At 39.9% G+C, this 16,352-nt stretch overlaps 1 protein-coding gene across 1 annotated transcript; it reads right to left on the reverse strand.

Annotated features, from left to right (window-relative positions):
* Positions 1-2,130: 2,130 nt before the first annotated feature.
* Positions 2,131-6,459, reverse strand: tbr1b (T-box brain transcription factor 1b). Its single transcript, XM_034561692.1, has 6 exons — positions 5,234-6,459; positions 4,868-5,022; positions 4,530-4,651; positions 4,009-4,167; positions 3,685-3,746; positions 2,131-2,980 (listed from the first exon to the last, which is right to left on the reverse strand). Exons 1-6 carry the CDS (start codon positions 5,923-5,925, stop codon positions 2,140-2,142), a joined length of 2,031 nt encoding a protein of 676 aa, XP_034417583.1. The 5' UTR covers positions 5,926-6,459; the 3' UTR covers positions 2,131-2,139.
* Between the last annotated feature and the right edge of the window lie 9,893 nt (positions 6,460-16,352).

Raw genomic sequence — 16,352 nt, forward strand, 5'->3', positions numbered from 1 at the left:
CTTAATTGAGTTCAAATTAGTAGGCTTCTTTTTTTTAAATAGAATTAGTTAGTTAAAACATATTGTCAGCCAATCTGCTAAATTGCACATTATTGTAATGCTATGGTTCCTTGGAAATGTGTCTTTGTTAGAAGATGTCTGTTCCATAAAATGTTTTGGGAGACAGCTGCTTTTCTGAGTGTTCTGGGGCATCATGTACGCTTTAAATGAACTTAAGATGGAAAGTCTGAGCAGATGCATTTCTAATACTATACCACACTAAATACATGTAACCACTAAACACATAACACTTAAGACAGACACTAATCACATTCTCAGATAAGGAGTTATTATCATAAGTGTTTGGGGATACATATGATTTATAATAACAGACGCATAGGTGATGTTTCTTTATTTGAGTCGCTAATAGTGTATTTATTGTAATAACTTTGTTGTAATGTCTCATAGCTTCCTCTGGATTGGACGGAACTCCTAAACAAAGGACACGTGATGAAAAACTGTTTGATTACGGGAGCTGCATTCAGTTATCGCCATCTACTGTTTATTCCTGGGAAAGCCTGTCGCCGACTGTCAGTGAGTAACCCTCTCATACATTATTTAAGACGTTAAATAGCACACTTCCTATGAACAGCTGCGAGCTTCTCTTTCACACCAATTCCAATTAAGTGTCCATTGGGTTTATTATTCATCTTCCAGTTTGAATTATATATCTTAACTTCATTAGCAGTGCTTAACATCATTGTGTAAGAAACCATTCAGATAAAGGCATAATTAAATAAGGGTTGAATCATTCAATCAGCATTAATCAAACAATTGATCTGCAGTCAAAATATGAGTACAAATGTTCAATAAAAAAAACATTTGATATTTGATATTATTCTTATCCCTGTGTTGTTCTGGTGCCCACAGAGGCACAATGGTTCCTTTGGATGTGTCACTTCCTTCGGCAGAAGACTTGCCAACTTCACAACTTGTGTTGTTTTCAACCAAATGTTGTTGCAAAAATTTAGTCAGAAAAATATCAGATAGTGTTACTTTTCATAGTCGTTAATAACCATCTGGTCAATTTTGAATTTTTGCGGATATGAAAATGACACATCAGTGAAGCGCATTCACGTTATAAGCGTCCCCCATTACTTCTCTCTTTACTTTAACGTGTTTTGGCTGCGCCGTTTTGGCCACGTGGAAGTCTCATTACCAAAAACGGACATTTGAATCCGCAATTCATTCTGGACCAATCAGTGAACACATAGAACAAATATGTCATGGTCTAATTAAGATTATTTCTAATAGTGAGATTAAAATATTATTTCAGTGTCCTGATATAACAGTTTTGATTATGTGTCTGTTTAAATGCAAATCCTTTTTATAGGGGCATGATATTTTTTTAAACAACAACTGCACTGAACAAATTAATTGCCTATCCTGATGATAACTTCATTTATTATGTTAGAATCACATTACAGCAGATACAGAGATTTTCACAACATCATATGCAAGCCATGAAATATAACCAACTGAAAGAAAAAAAGACTCTTAGTCTACTTTACCAACATGTAATCACGGATATCATGAATGTAGTGATCGTCATAAACTTTTGGTAGCCTATAGCATCGATAAAGTACAAAATACATTTTTTTTTTACTGACAGGGATTAATATGTCAGCATATGCTACACAAGAACATTTAATGTACAAGATTATCGATATTTTTGTTTACTAGGCTACTCAACAAAAGAGTTTTTTTTAAACACTATTTAATCGGATTTAATCTATTATGTGTACATTCAATCACTATCACCAAATGCTCAATATTATGTACATTATTTTCACAATTACAGTGTTTTCTGGAAACAAGGCGCCCAAGCCATGGAAGAATTTACACTTTGGCCATTAACTGTGGAGGTGTCAGTCCTTCTTTTATATGTGTATTGGTCAATAGATAGATAGATAGATAGATAGATAGATAGATAGATAGATAGATAGATAGATAGATAGATAGATAGATAGATAGATAGATAGATAGATAGATAGATAGATAGATAGATAGATAGATAGATAGATAGATAGATAGATAGATAGATAGATAGATAGATAGATAGATAGATAGATAGATAGATAGATTCACTGTTCTGTTGTTTTAACTGTGAGGGTAGAAACTGTAATAACCAATGTCCTTTATGCCGTTTTTCTCACACTCTCTCGGTCCCAGCAGCTCAGATTTTAACGGGGACACTGTCTCTGAAACCGGTGTGGCAGAAGGTGAGATTCTTCTCCGTTTGGCCTGTTCAAAGATACCAGAATCGCTCGAATCAATGGACTTAATGGAGGACGGCGTCTCTATCCAGCTCGACTCGGATGTCATGTCTTTAGGTTTGGTCTCGTCCGAGCCGCCGATCGGCGACCTCTCAGTGGTGATGTCTCCTTCCTCGGCCAGGTAGTTGGTACCTGCTCGGCCCCCGATAGAGTTAGCGGGCCAGCAAGAAAAGACCGAGCTGGATTTGTTGTTTACGCCACAGTACTGCGGCGGCGTGCGTCCTCCCCAGCCTGACGGGTCTGCGTAATAGCCAAGAGCCCGGTTGGAGCAGCCTGCAGTCGGCAGGGGAAGAGCCTTCACTCCGGCCGCTGCGTAGGACAGCAAGGTGGCCGCGTTACCGGCAAAATCAGCGGCGTCGTATGCCGAGGCAGCAAAGTCCAGTCGGTTGTTGGCAGGGGTGACAAACCATCGCTGCGGGGGGGTGGCAACAGTGGGCTCGTCGGTTTGCTGCGGGGACAGCAAGCTGTGGCCGAGTGGGACGCTGCGCTCCGTGCCAGGACCAGTCCCCACGCCAGGGTGAAAGCGAGATTTGGCATAAGTGCTGACAAATTGGTCCTGCAGGAAAGAGCTAGGCATGGCATATCTCGCACCGGGCACGATCTGTGAACGCGGAGAGTCACCCGGTGATGGAGTTAGGCGGTCAATGTCGCAGCCTGTGTAGACACTGAAAAGATGGAGAGACAAACAGAGAAACAATGCAGTGACTACAGTGTGCACTATAGCTGTTCTCTGGAAATCAAAGAAATGTGCGATATTATTATCATATCAGTGCATGATTTAAACATATTTATCAAACCGAATCTTTACGCAAGTGGAGTGTTTCCAAATCGGCATGATGCTTTATATCGATGCAAAGTTGCATCGACAATGCATGTTAATATCGCTTAGTTCAGTTGTTTTACATGTTCAATATTCGCTTGTTATTTTCAGCAGAACAAGCTGAACTGACATGAACGAGAAATGAGGTCATGAATGACTAACCGAACGTTGTTAACGAATATTTGGATACTGCTCATTTTTGTCAATACTTTACAATGAATTGTGCCTGTTCAATTTAAACTGCAATTTAAACTGTGTCTGTTCAATTTAAACTGCATCGCTTCAGCTGTTGTGAGTGAAAAAAATGTCTTATTTCTCTTTTATTCCTTTCGTTTATTTTTGAAATCTTATGAGCCCCCTCTAATTTGGATATCAATTCAAAACCATGAATCAGAATTATAGAATTGCATTTGTTTTTTGTTTTTGTTTTAATATGGTGATAACCCTAACCCGCATTACAACAACATGTACAACAAAGAGGCTATACACTTGACAAAAATGACAATCGAATAAAAGTCCCAAAATCCTAACAATAAAAAAAAAACTTACGTGTCGTAGTTGTCCCGGAATCCTTTAGCAAACGGATTGTGGTCGATTTTTAGTTGTGTAATCTGTGGGAAAGTAATATATCGATTAGAAACCAGCGTGGAGATAAGGGCACTGCATGAAATTCTGAAATAATATTTCTTGTTTATTTTCTTGATTATATTAAAATCCATTTCGTTCTAATTTGTTACAAAATAAATAAGTACAATAAGTATTATTTGAACATTTAGAGAATTGTTTTTCTCTTTTTATTCAATGATATTGCATTTGTTAAAATGAATAAGTGTTGTTCGGGAGCCATTTGCAGTGTTGTGTGAATTAACGTACATCGGTATTCTGGTAAGCTGTGACGGCGATGAATTGCGTTTCTGTGAACGTGAAAGTCTGGACTCTTCCTGGTTGGCTGGTGTCCTCTGTCCCATCCTCGTTCACTTCCACCACATGGAGCCTGGGCTGGTACTTGTGGAGAGACTGGAGAACCACCATCTGGAGATTCAAGACGCACAGCAGAAACTCAACTCCAAACTTTGTATGAACGCAGAATGCTTAACTGTCATTTATATATATATATATATATATATATAATATATATATATATATATATATATATATATATATTATATATATATATGTTGTGATTATTGTAACACCGTTGCGCATGTTGTCGCATTGTAGATTATACCAGTAAAGCAGTAAACCCCTCCAGATGAAAAATAACAATAAGGCTGTGCAACAAACATTAATTAAAGGTGACTTGGAAAAAGCATTGCATTTTTTCGTCTGCTTTTACAAAAATAACACAAAATCTCTTTATAATTGAAGCATTTGGGTATACCATGATGCATTACCTGCCCTGTGTTGTTGGAGGCACCTTTGTTGTTTGTAAGCTTTAGCTTTCCAAATGATATTTCTTGACGCATCCAGTGTGCTCCGGTATTTGGTGAGTCCGGGTGCATATAAACCCTATTTCCTAAAAAAAAAACAATACGCAGAAATAGAAAGAATTAAAACACGAAATATATTTTTATATACAACATAAATTCGTTTCCTCGGATTGTTTTAACTCTAAATGTTAAACGGTTAAATGTTTTACTGTAGTAAAGATGTATACAAACACAAACTAAAAGTTATACTATGGAGTTAACAATGTTAATTTAAATAAATGTAGGGACACATTAGTTAGTACCTGTTACATTTGTGTCTGCTTTTCCACACGGCACCCACTTGCCTCCTTGAAATCGCCAGTGATTTGGATCAGCAAGTATTACATCCACAAATATATTGTAGTGAGCGGTTGGATCAAGGCCAGAAATGTTGAAGCTTAAAAATGGGAACATTCGTCTGTGGAAAATGAAGGTAGACAGATTTATAAAAAAAAATAAAGAAATGCACAAAAATCAGGCGACATGCCCACCTTGTTTTGCCTTGATTGCGTTTGACTTTTTATGGGTGGGGTAATATTGATTCGATGCTAATTAATACACATCACATTTGAACTAAAAGCAGAAATGATGCAGGTGTAGAACAGGCAAGCCCGTATTCGTGCACTTACCGTCCTTGCTTTGTGATGATCATCTCCGTTTGGTGCCTGTGGAACTTCAGCCACAGGGCCCTGTTGCACAGATACACCTGCGCTTTCCCCGGAACCAGTCCTGCTTGCGCCGTGGAGAACTGGTAAAAAGCCCCTCCTTGGTAAGTGTGTCCATACTGTTGCGCGTAAGGGTAGCCCGCTGCCGGGTAGCCTTGAGGAGAAGTGTTGGTCAGAAGGCTGTTGTAAGCTCCGTTAGTTATGACCGGGTGATGGGCCATATAACGGCTGGGACTTCCAATAGAAAAAGCCGGGTGCGCTGGTCCATGCTGGGTCGGGTAAGGGAACATGGCACTGGGAGCTGCGGAGACTGACTGTGGCTGGGTAGATGGAGAAAAGATACACCTTTCTCCTGCAGATCCATCGAAATTATGACGGATGTCAGAGACTCCGTGAAGACCAGGAGAGAGTTTGCCCCTCTGGACGTCCCCCGATGCGTCCTTGGAGTCAGGGAAATTGTCTGCCTCTGACTGATTCGTCATCTCCCTAGAGTTTTTTTTCAGAGGTGAACTTCTCTCCAGGTTGTCACTTGCAGATATAATAGGATGGTCCTGCAACGAAAGCTCTGATCCATCGGAGCTCGAAAAGCCACTGCCCACATTCATAAATTTCTTGGAGAGATCACTCGCTGGCGAGATGCAATTCTCGACCTGCATAGCTCAAAGAGATGCAAGTATTTGCTCAACCTTTATCGCAAGCTTTTGCATCCGTCTTCCCTAATCTCACACTAAAACGCCTTGCTATGACTTGTGGCGAAGGCAGCAAATTAGCCATATGACACTATCCTGCAATCAGGAAGGATTTTCTTACCGTCACTCTCGCTTTGCTAATGAAACAAGCGCTGCCATTGGTTGACTCAAGGCTGTAATTTAATTAGACGGCTCTTAATTAGGACAATCTGAGGAGCGCTGTGATTGTATTTTAAGTGTGACAAGGGCCTATATTTGATTAAAATATATGGACTCCGACATGTTTCTGAATATGGAAAAAAAAAGATGAAAGTATGAGGGTTATAAAGATTGTCAGCTGCGTTATTTACCTATTTATCCGCTTTATTTACCTATTTATGCGCTATGAGTGCCAAAGTGTGTCTGTCGAAGGAACCAAGATGTATTATTAACACGCCAAAAATGACAGTCCATGACAGGCAGTGCATCTGATGCCTTAAAATGTTTGTGGTATAGCGTGAAATCATGGCGTCCCACTGAAGATGTGTTTATGAGTCCCAGTGCTGATAAATATTTGATGCCTTAAAGTTATAAACCAGTGGGCTGATAACAGTGCTGCTGTGGAAAATGCATGTCGCAGAAAGTAAAAGAAAATTAGTTTGAAGAATGTTGATATTGCTCGAGAAAATATTTTTAGAGAAGTTATTGCGCATGCTCATTAAGTCTGACTGCCATTATGAACAGAAATCTGTATTTTTCACAAAAGGATATTCAAATAAATGTCATATTTGATGTCACTACATGATGCAGATCTCTATAACTGCTCGTTTGGTATATGTTTAAGTGCATATGAAGTCAAATTGAAAAGATTATGTGAATCCACAAAAGAATACATCATTGTTTCCATCTGACCAAAACTACCTGAAGTCTTCACTGCAGTGTAACAAAGCTTTGTCAGGATGATGTTGACGATGTTGTCATAAGATAAGAGGAAATATTAGAATGGCTACAGTCCTGTAGCCATGAACACCTTCCTGCTTAACTTATACTAACACAGTAATTTCTAAGTTAACACAAACTGCTTTTAGTGCACTGCTTGGACACACAATGTTATGTTACTTCTTTTAAGTTGCACTGGATTTATACAGGTACATTACATTTACATTGGCTACTAATAAATAATAATGAAACTCAATTTATTCCTAATGAACTCTGTCAGGGAATTAATGAGCACATGGTTATTTTTCAATTCAATTGCATAATGTGTGTGTGTAAATAGGGGGGGGGGGTAGACAAAAAATAGAAACTCCTGACAATATAAAGTAGTGCTGAAAACATAATTGACCACCACCTCAAACATTGAACATTTCCACTTTATGAAATAACTTTTGGTTTAGCTCCGCTGCAGTGTCTTTAACCCACAGTTATCTGAACCATGAGAAGGTATGAAAGAACCAATCAAGGCCTGTTTCACTTGTGCATCCACAAGGTTGTATCTCTGAGGAATCTCTGAAGCTAACAAAAGGGGTCATTACATTAGAGATCTCTATGGTCCAGCTATCTCTTCCTGTGAAACATGCAAGCACAGGCTTGTCTGTGCCCACGCAAAAGAGGACACTCTCTGCTCTCCTCATTACAGGATATGGTTCACTTCCATCACTGATCTTTAATAAGCAAAATGGGCTTGCTTATTTTCCCCTGAAAAAAAACAATTGGTGAATCACCCGTGCAGCAGCTCGGTTTGTTTCCCCAGGTGCTTTGGTGCCTGTTTATCAGACTAAGTCCTTTCTTTCTATTGGCTCATCCAGCTAGTGGACATGACCAAAGAGGAGGGGGGCTGATTTGTTTTGCCCGGCCAGCCTTGTCCCTCCGGGAGATAGCATGGTGCAGATTAGGATCTCTTCCCCTTGCCTTGCTCAAACCCATCATTGACCAGATGAGCTAAATGGAATGGGTCCCTAAACATATGCATGCTCTTTCTACTTCATAATGGGCATAAGATTTCATTCTAAGAACTGCATTAATACATTTACAATTTGTCAAAGAAGTCAATTGCAACAAATCTATTTAAAAGATCTTCTTTAGAATAATCACTCAATAATCTGTGAAAATACAAATATATCTAATTGTAAAATATACTTCCTCCATAAAACCAGTTCAGGTTAACAATGTTCAGTTGAGCGTAAAACAACATGCTATTTTCTTCAAGCCGCTGTATCGCCATTTTTTATTGTTGTGCCAAAGGAATCTGCTTGCCACCTGGGTCTAATCTAATCAATGTGAATGACAAGGAGAGAAAAAGCCTGAAAGTGAGCACCGGCTTAGGGACTTTACCTAATGCCCAGCACTGTCACTTCAATGATATGATCACAGCACACACAATGACAACAAAATTATAGCCAGCAAGGATATGGGGACATAGTGTGCTACTCCAGTCAGGTGAAATTGCTTTTTCCGACTATGAAATGGCGTGTCTCTTGTCGGATGGGTAAACATTTCCTTGTCAGGCCAGTAATAAGGGATGAGGCACACTGGGCTGAACTAAGAGGATAGAGCCAAGGTTATTTGGGATTCATGACAGGTAGTGGCTTATATTACATCGGCACTAAAAATTTTATGGGAATGCATTTAAGATGGCCTTTAAGTTATTTATATGTTGTTTGCCAGACGTCACATTGCAATTTCCATCAATAAATCAAAATGAAGTATTTCTTCCTTTATTCAAGGGTCTTTGATTTAAAAAAATAAATAAATAGTAATTAAAAAAACAAGACAAACCCTGTATTTACCTTAAGTCTTTAATTAACTAGCATGACTAATCTGATCTAGTTAGGTGGGGCTTTGTACTTTGTTGACAAAACTATTCCCCCCTGTGGTTTCTTGCCATCAGTGATCTGCTCTGTCAGAGGGAATCAGGGTGCTCACTGACAAGAAAGACAGCTGGAGGCCTGTTAAGGGGCGGAGTGGACAGTTGTGGCTTTTAAACCCTTATTAGCCGTGCTCCCTGGACACACCAAGACACGCGTCTCGGCAGAAGTGCACTCCTACACCTGCTCATTATTGATGTCCAGACCCAACCGTGATTCTTTACCACAAACCTCACAGCAAATTACCCTCAGGACAGGTGATTGTGATGTTCAGTGGAAATACAAGTGACATGGAGTGTGTGCCAATACCATACCTGTGCCTGCACTCTAGAGATTATTCGCCCAAAACAAATATTTATACATGTGCTTCTTTATCTGGAGCAGAGAACAATGTAAGAAAACAGAGATTATGTCTTTATTATGGTAATATAATAATATATATGAGCAATTACTCTCTCTATTTCTGCACTATTTGCTCTCCAAATTACTTTCTTATTAGGTGAACAAAATCACACTGTTAGTTTGCAAAAATATAAATAAAGAGAATAAAAAGATTTTTTTTTAAGGTTTATTTAAAGTTAGAGTTTCACGATCTCAGTTCAATTAATTGCATTGTTTTTGTATTATTATCTAATATGTGATGCAAGGTCATAAACACAGCACTGTGTTAAAGATCATCAATATGCCATTTAATATTCTCGTGCCACTTTTATTTTTCTCTTGAATAAGTTAGAGGGTAAAGGAGATGTAATTTTTAGTAATTTGTGTATCTTCTGCAAAAACACATGGATAGTATGCTTCTATCGGATAATGCATGAGCTATCCATACTGCTAAATGGAGCCCTCCACCTTTAAAAAAGAATAGAATAAGGTTCATACCGGAATGTAAAAATTAATGCATAATTATTAATGTGTGAATTTTGTCTCATAACAATTGTAGCAAAGTAGCACCTGTTAAATATTGCAATCCTCTGGGCACTACACGCCCTTAGAGAGAGCAATGCCTACAACAGCCTTGTGCTCTTTGATGTGTATTATGTGGCTAAACAAATGGTGAGGATATAATGTCAGGAATCACAAAGTTAGTGGAAAGGCTAATGCCCCATACGAAAACTTCTTTTATCACCTGCTACTGACCCATTATCAACTGTTTGGTTTGTTGCTAGTCTCTTTAAATTTTAAAGAGCCTGTGTGACCCGGGGAGTGCAGTTGGGGTTTGTGACCATTTTGTTATTTCTGCTGCCATGCACTGTCAGACGTCTGCAAGTGAAGAACATGGCCACTGTCCCCAGTAAGCCCATGGCATGAAAAATTCAGACTAACTCTACTTTTTAAGCCATTTCTGATGAAAAGCACACCGAAATGAAACTGACTTATGCCAAATGAATATCATTGAATCGCTGTGATTGTAAGGCTGATGTTTGTAACTTTGAAATTATTTATAAAACATCAGTTCCATTTTAAGAGTAGCCATGCCATGAAGTGTGCACTTAGTCCTTTGAGGATCCTCTGAGGTTTCCTTGAGCACTATCAGCCTAAAGTTGAACAATAGAAAACAGATCCAATCCAGTAACTGAAGGAAGCTTTTGCCCTTTTTGATGCGAGCCTGCATTGCTTAGACAAGATGAAAATTAGTACTAATTATCCAGTCAAAGATGTGTCTGCCAGCGTACTGTTTAATCGATTACTATCTGGGTTGGCATGAATGTGTGAGCTAAAAACAACAACTCACAAACCTGTTATCTGATTAATCAACATAAAAAAGGTGTATACCTAAATCTCTTTAATTATATCTGCGATTAACTGGTAATTAACCTTCAACAAAAACATGTTTCAAATAAAAGATAAATGCTGCACATATTCCTCAAAAGCACACAAATTCTCAGTTAGAAGAGAAAATATTTTTGGGGGGGAGAGTCGGAGCAAACAGGCGACTGTCGTGTTACAAGAATAATCTTCATTAAAATCACAGGCAACAACACCAGGCCAACACGCAGCTCATTGGGAATGCAGTGTGAAAAGAGAGGCCCACAGATTATCACTCTACGTAACTCATGTTTAATTTATCCAGAAGCAATATTGTCAAGAGCCCTACCATTCCAAGGAACTAGAGGCTGATAAAAGCTGCTGTAAGACTTAGGGAAGTCCAAAAATAACACAGACTACGTGTAGAACGTTGCAAAAAAAAGGAGAGAACACACTTGAGAGTGAACGCATTAGAGACATCTTAGATATGTTTAGCACAGCTTCACAGCACTGTAATAAAGCTGCTTTAGGATTGTTAATATTTCAAAAGATGACTTCTGAATGGACCTGACGATAAAGTGTTCACACAACAACCAGACATGATACACCGCACTTAACCTTTGCTCTGATTTGGAACTATTCCACAAAAACCTGCACCTTCTCAACAGACTGTGCATCTTATAATCTTTAAATCTAGGCAATGCGAGCATATAAAACATACTACATTTGACTATAAGAAGTAACCTTAAACCAATTTCTATGGTGTGTTTTTTTTTCCTCCTCCTCCTCCTCCTCCTCCTCCTCCTCTTCCTCCTCCTCCTCCTCCTCTTCCTCCTCCTCCTCCCCATGGCTGAGTGAAATGGAATTGCCTCTCACATTCAAAGACAGCTCTAGGAAGGTGATAATAGAGCTACTCCCTGCTGTCTGCAGGCAGGAAATAGGAAAGTGGCATATGGGGCCAGGAACCAAATAGAGAGGAAATGTGACCAGGCAAGGGAAGGAACTAAAGGAAAGGTTAATGATCAGCTCTGAATTCTACAGGGAAGAGAACCATGTTCCAAGTTGAGAGGAAAAATAAATGTGACATGATTTATGTCTCCACCGCTCACATCTTGCTGTCACAAACAAACATGTGGAAACCAGTTTATTTTTCATGGCAGATTTTTACCAATGTTGTGATCCATTTTGCTTCTTCTTCTTTTCTTTTTTTTTGCAATATGAATGTTCAACCCATACTGCCGCACGAGTGCTTAACGACATCACATGTTTCAGGAAGGGTATGCAGAAAATAATACGTCACACAGTGCCACCATTTCACACTGATTAAAAATATGAGAAATAAAGACAGTACCGTGAAATCAAGAAAGAATACATCTCCACAGCCTCTCTAGGATGCTCCAACAAGTGTGAACTACTGGCTGGTGTCCTACTGTTGCCCTTACAGCAGCCCAACCATTCTCCAGCCTGCATCTTCTCCAAGAGCCTTCAGGAAGTGATCCACTTTTTAAATGACCGCTAAACTGGTACTAAATTAGACATTGGACACTGATTTGTGGATGAGAAAAGAGGATGGAGAATAAAGGAGAAGGTAAATCATAGAACGACTAAAACGTTTCCAGCAGATGTGAGTGAAAACATAAAACTGAGTGCTGTGAGTGCATTGCAGTGGGTGTTTTATCATTAGGGGTGATGTGTGCTGCATTAGCTGGGAGAGAAATTGCTTTCAAATTTTCACCCTGTTACCACACCTTGGTTCAAAGACTGCGTGCCCTTTCACCACAAAGCTGGATTCAAAGCCTTTAACCATCAGTCACATCTGCAGTAAAGGCATTTAAAGCAATTTGCACTCGGTTTGAGCTGAGATTCTGATAACATTCAATGTCATTTTTAATTATCTAAAGGAGTGGGTGACATCAAGGAAATATAAAGACGAAAACTAACTGAAGCTGAGAATGAACTTTTATGCATAGGGTGGAATATGTCGTTCTAAAAATACACAATCACATGGAAAATATAAACACATAAACATCCAAATCAACGAATATGCAACAGAGATATAAATCTTGACATGTACAAAACACCGTCTGAACACTGGATTCAAATGTGTTGCTGGGACAGACTGTTGTAGCAACAGCTGGACATTAGAGACAAAGCAACATCACACAGGCCGGCTTTTTCCAGATCTGACAGCTAGATCATTTGAAGCTGACAAGATAACACTTAAATGCAAAGGTGACATGACAGTGTCTTCAGAGCCAGATGGATCGATACTCCGCTTGGCTCATCAGGATCTGAGCAGTGGTTCAGCAGCCATGTTTTTTTTTTTACGCTTCCGTACTGAAAATAGGCTAACACTGACTGGCACAATGTCTGGTACGTTATCAATGAGCAGATTTTTTTTCTTATGTTGCAACTGAAATATTGATACATTCAATTTAACAAAACAGCACAGGAGTCCAGAGAAGACTCAGAACCTTTGCATATTTAAAAAAAAAAAAAAAAAAAAAGTATCAATAGCTCTATTGTGTCAATTAAAAGTGTCAAATAAAACATTTTGAGCATATCTATCGCCTCCACACGGCTCTCAACATGGCGAGAGCCGAGCCGGTGCCTCGCAGCTAATGTTGTGAACAACGCTAACGGGGCAAACAACAACAACAGTGCTGACAAACCCTGTAGTGTTTACCTGAGGGTGGAACCGGACGGTGGCCGCTATGCTTCCACGACACCGCTGTCGGTCAGGATTGCATAATCAGGCGTAACCGCCTATCTGAGCGCAGTGCAGTGCGACACCAATTGAGCTCGTCAGTGGGGCACGCTCACATGCACCAACATGCACGAGAAAGCATGCGCGGCCAGCCCGGCTATGTAAACAAAGCACAAGGAAACTCAGATTACAACACACACACAGATGAAGAGAGACAGTGTACTCAGGCTGTATGAGGGGAAAGGGCCAAAGAAATTTAAAGTGCTCCCGGTGCACAGGGTGGGGCACCGACACGCAGAAAGTAAAGGCACTTTACCATGTTTCTCTTTAAATTACAAATGGTCGTTTGCTGCTATATTACGACACTGAATATCATATAGAGAAACAGTAAGTGACAGTTTGAGCTCTAGAAATGTTCTGCATGGTGTAATGGGAGTACCACCTGGCACAGCCGTAAAATGATATCCATTCAAGACATCAAGGTGACTGAAAAGCTTGGCACAAGAAGGTTTGATCAAATTCTAAACTAACTGGTGGCAATAATTATGAGACTAAAATGATCAATGACCTGTCAGCTTGTAGTCGCAGTCAAAAGGCGCTCGAAGAAGCCCACTTTTCCAAAACGTCCCCCTAGTGAGACGGCCAAGAAGTCCCGTAGATCAGTTAGAAAAACTCGGCAAATTGCCTTGATGACCCGTCCAGGCTGCACCGACTGGCACTATCTCTATTCCCCCCCTCCCACCCCCCACCCGCATCTACGTCTATACACTTAAATAAAAAATCCAATTGTGTCTTTCAAATATTCAACAGTCCCTTTTCCCTGGGAGAGGTAAGGAGTATTGTTGAATAATGCAGCCAGACAGGGATCTCCCAGAGCTGGTCTCTACAGGCATCACTGAGTAGGTCTGATCCCACTTGAGTAGCATCTATCATGGTGACATCATCATTCACACAAGGAGATATGATAAGACAGTAGTACACTAGTCTACTACTTGAGCCAACTCTAAAACAGGCAGTGGTGTTACTCATTTAAACCAATCTACTGGCCATCTGTTGATGCTAAAATCATGGTCTGACTGCCATTTCTAAATGAAACACCATCAGTATGCCTTTATTGCCTTCTTCTGAGCGCTACCATGTTTTCGTGAGAGAAAAAAAGGTAGCCTGTGAGACACTCGCATATTTTCTTTTACCTTGTGTGATTCTGGTGGGTGTGTAAATGTAAAAAAAAAAAAGAAGAAAAAAGGGACGAGCAGCTAAGGAAGAAGAAAACAACGTCTTCATGCTGCAGCAGCAGCAGCAGCAGGTCTCTACCTCACAGATTAGGGCACTGGGAGCACTTTGCAGGTTGTTGTCACAGGTATGACAAGGGAGAATTGAGCTTGCTGTCCCCAGGTTACTAAAGGTGTGAACAAAATATGCAGCCAATTTGTTTTGTGCAGAATTAGATGGGACAAAAAAAAAACATCACTGGAGCAGGAACATGCTTTGGTTTATCTACCTGTCTCCCACTTGCGTTCCTGTTTACTATATGTGTGCTTCTCCTGTATCAGTGCTTTAACTTTCTTTGACTAATTATAATGTGCTCGGAAGTCTACGTGAACACGTATGTTCTGGTTCAAATGGTGATTTTAACTGGGTCGTGAGTGACATCAAATCAACAACTAAACACCAGACACAGCATCAAAAAGAAAGCCATCCAATCCACAAAGCTCAATCGAATCACAAGGACAAAGAGAAAGTGTGAGCGTTGGCACGGGAAGGACTGATCTTGGGGGAATTGGCAAGACCATCAGCAAGCAAGTGTATTACATATGGCGTGCCATTTTCACAGCTTCCACAAAGAGAACACAAAAAGTGTTATATCTCACTATCTAAGACTAATAAACAACAACCCAGAGACGCCGAATCTGTTTAATAATGTAACAAAGACTTGAGGTAAATGGAGCTTGTGGAAGACTTTTCAGCTCAAATCTGAGTTGAGAGTACAGCGAGATGGTAAGCCGTGTACTGAGCTGAGCAAAGACGGTAAACGAAGCTGTCCTCCCACTAATTCTATGAGGTGTCAGTCAGGAAACTGGTCTGCCAGGATGACTTTCAGCTTTAATCAAGCCAGATGGTTTCTTAACACTGAATAAATGAATTGATTTGTATGTAGCGTCTCTTACAAGGGCTCATGTTCGTCTACTCGTGACACAAAGGTGGTCAGCGTGAGGATACAAGCACTACGATCTGCCAACCTTGAGGAGGGATATTATGAATCTCTTCAGTCCTACTGACATGAATATAACTCACATCTTTGCAGTATCTTCTACGTTGACAAAGTGTTAGGACAAGGCCTCTGTCGTCACAACGATACACAGCTCACACCTCAAGTGTTAACTTCTTCTGGGAAATTCACTACACTTTATTACTATCATTAGATGGATCACCGCACTTTCCCTATGGTGTGAACTGCTATCAATTATGCAGCCATATTTCACTTATTTTATATTCTTAAAGTACCTGCTAATGAATTGTGAAACTACTGTGTTATGGTGTGATTGTACCGGGCAATAACCAGCTACTGTACACTGAAACACTTTTTTTCAATTAGATATGGGTGCCGGTTTTTCAGTCATTAAGCACATTTGGTGTAAGAAGGTCCACCTTACACTTAGCCAAAGGTGTTTCTGCAGTTGCTGTTAGCCAGCAGCATCTCAGCCCCAATGCAAAGCTGCATGTAAGAGGACTCTGAGGACAACACACAAGTACCCACTGTGATTTTCACTGGGGATTTTGATATTCACACCTGTACTAGGTGTTGTTTGGGAGTCTGATAAGCATGTGTGAAACCAGAGGGGTGACTAGAATGAGGAAGCTTATTTGAGGGGGACAGATCTTTCTAGATATATCTATTGAGGACAGCACTGTTGTTTTGTATTTTCATGTCTAACAATAAGAAGGGACAAAGCCAATTAAATACGGTGTATCTTAGATACCAGCCATGTGTCTAATTGAAGCTGCACATGGCCATATGGACATGTGCGAAAAATAGAATGTCCAATAACTACATAAGGATTCAATATTTCCAGCAACATCATTGCCAGTCAGTG

This window comes from Cyclopterus lumpus, chromosome 21 (genome assembly GCF_009769545.1).
Source record: "Cyclopterus lumpus isolate fCycLum1 chromosome 21, fCycLum1.pri, whole genome shotgun sequence".
NCBI classification, from domain to species: Eukaryota; Metazoa; Chordata; class Actinopteri; order Perciformes; family Cyclopteridae; genus Cyclopterus; species Cyclopterus lumpus.

What these genes read in the sequence shown, in the direction of transcription:
- tbr1b (XM_034561692.1), bottom strand. Translation starts at nt 5,925, where the DNA reads ATGCAGGTCGAGAATTGCATCTCGCCAGCGAGTGATCTCTCCAAGAAA. An exon ending in AGCAGACACAAATGTAACAG is followed by an intron (nt 4,652 to 4,867) that starts GTACTAACTAAT and finishes TTTTTTTTTTAG; the next exon opens with GAAATAGGGTTTATATGCAC. An exon ending in TTCCGGGACAACTACGACAC is followed by an intron (nt 2,981 to 3,684) that starts GTAAGTTTTTTT and finishes CCATCTTTTCAG; the next exon opens with TGTCTACACAGGCTGCGACA.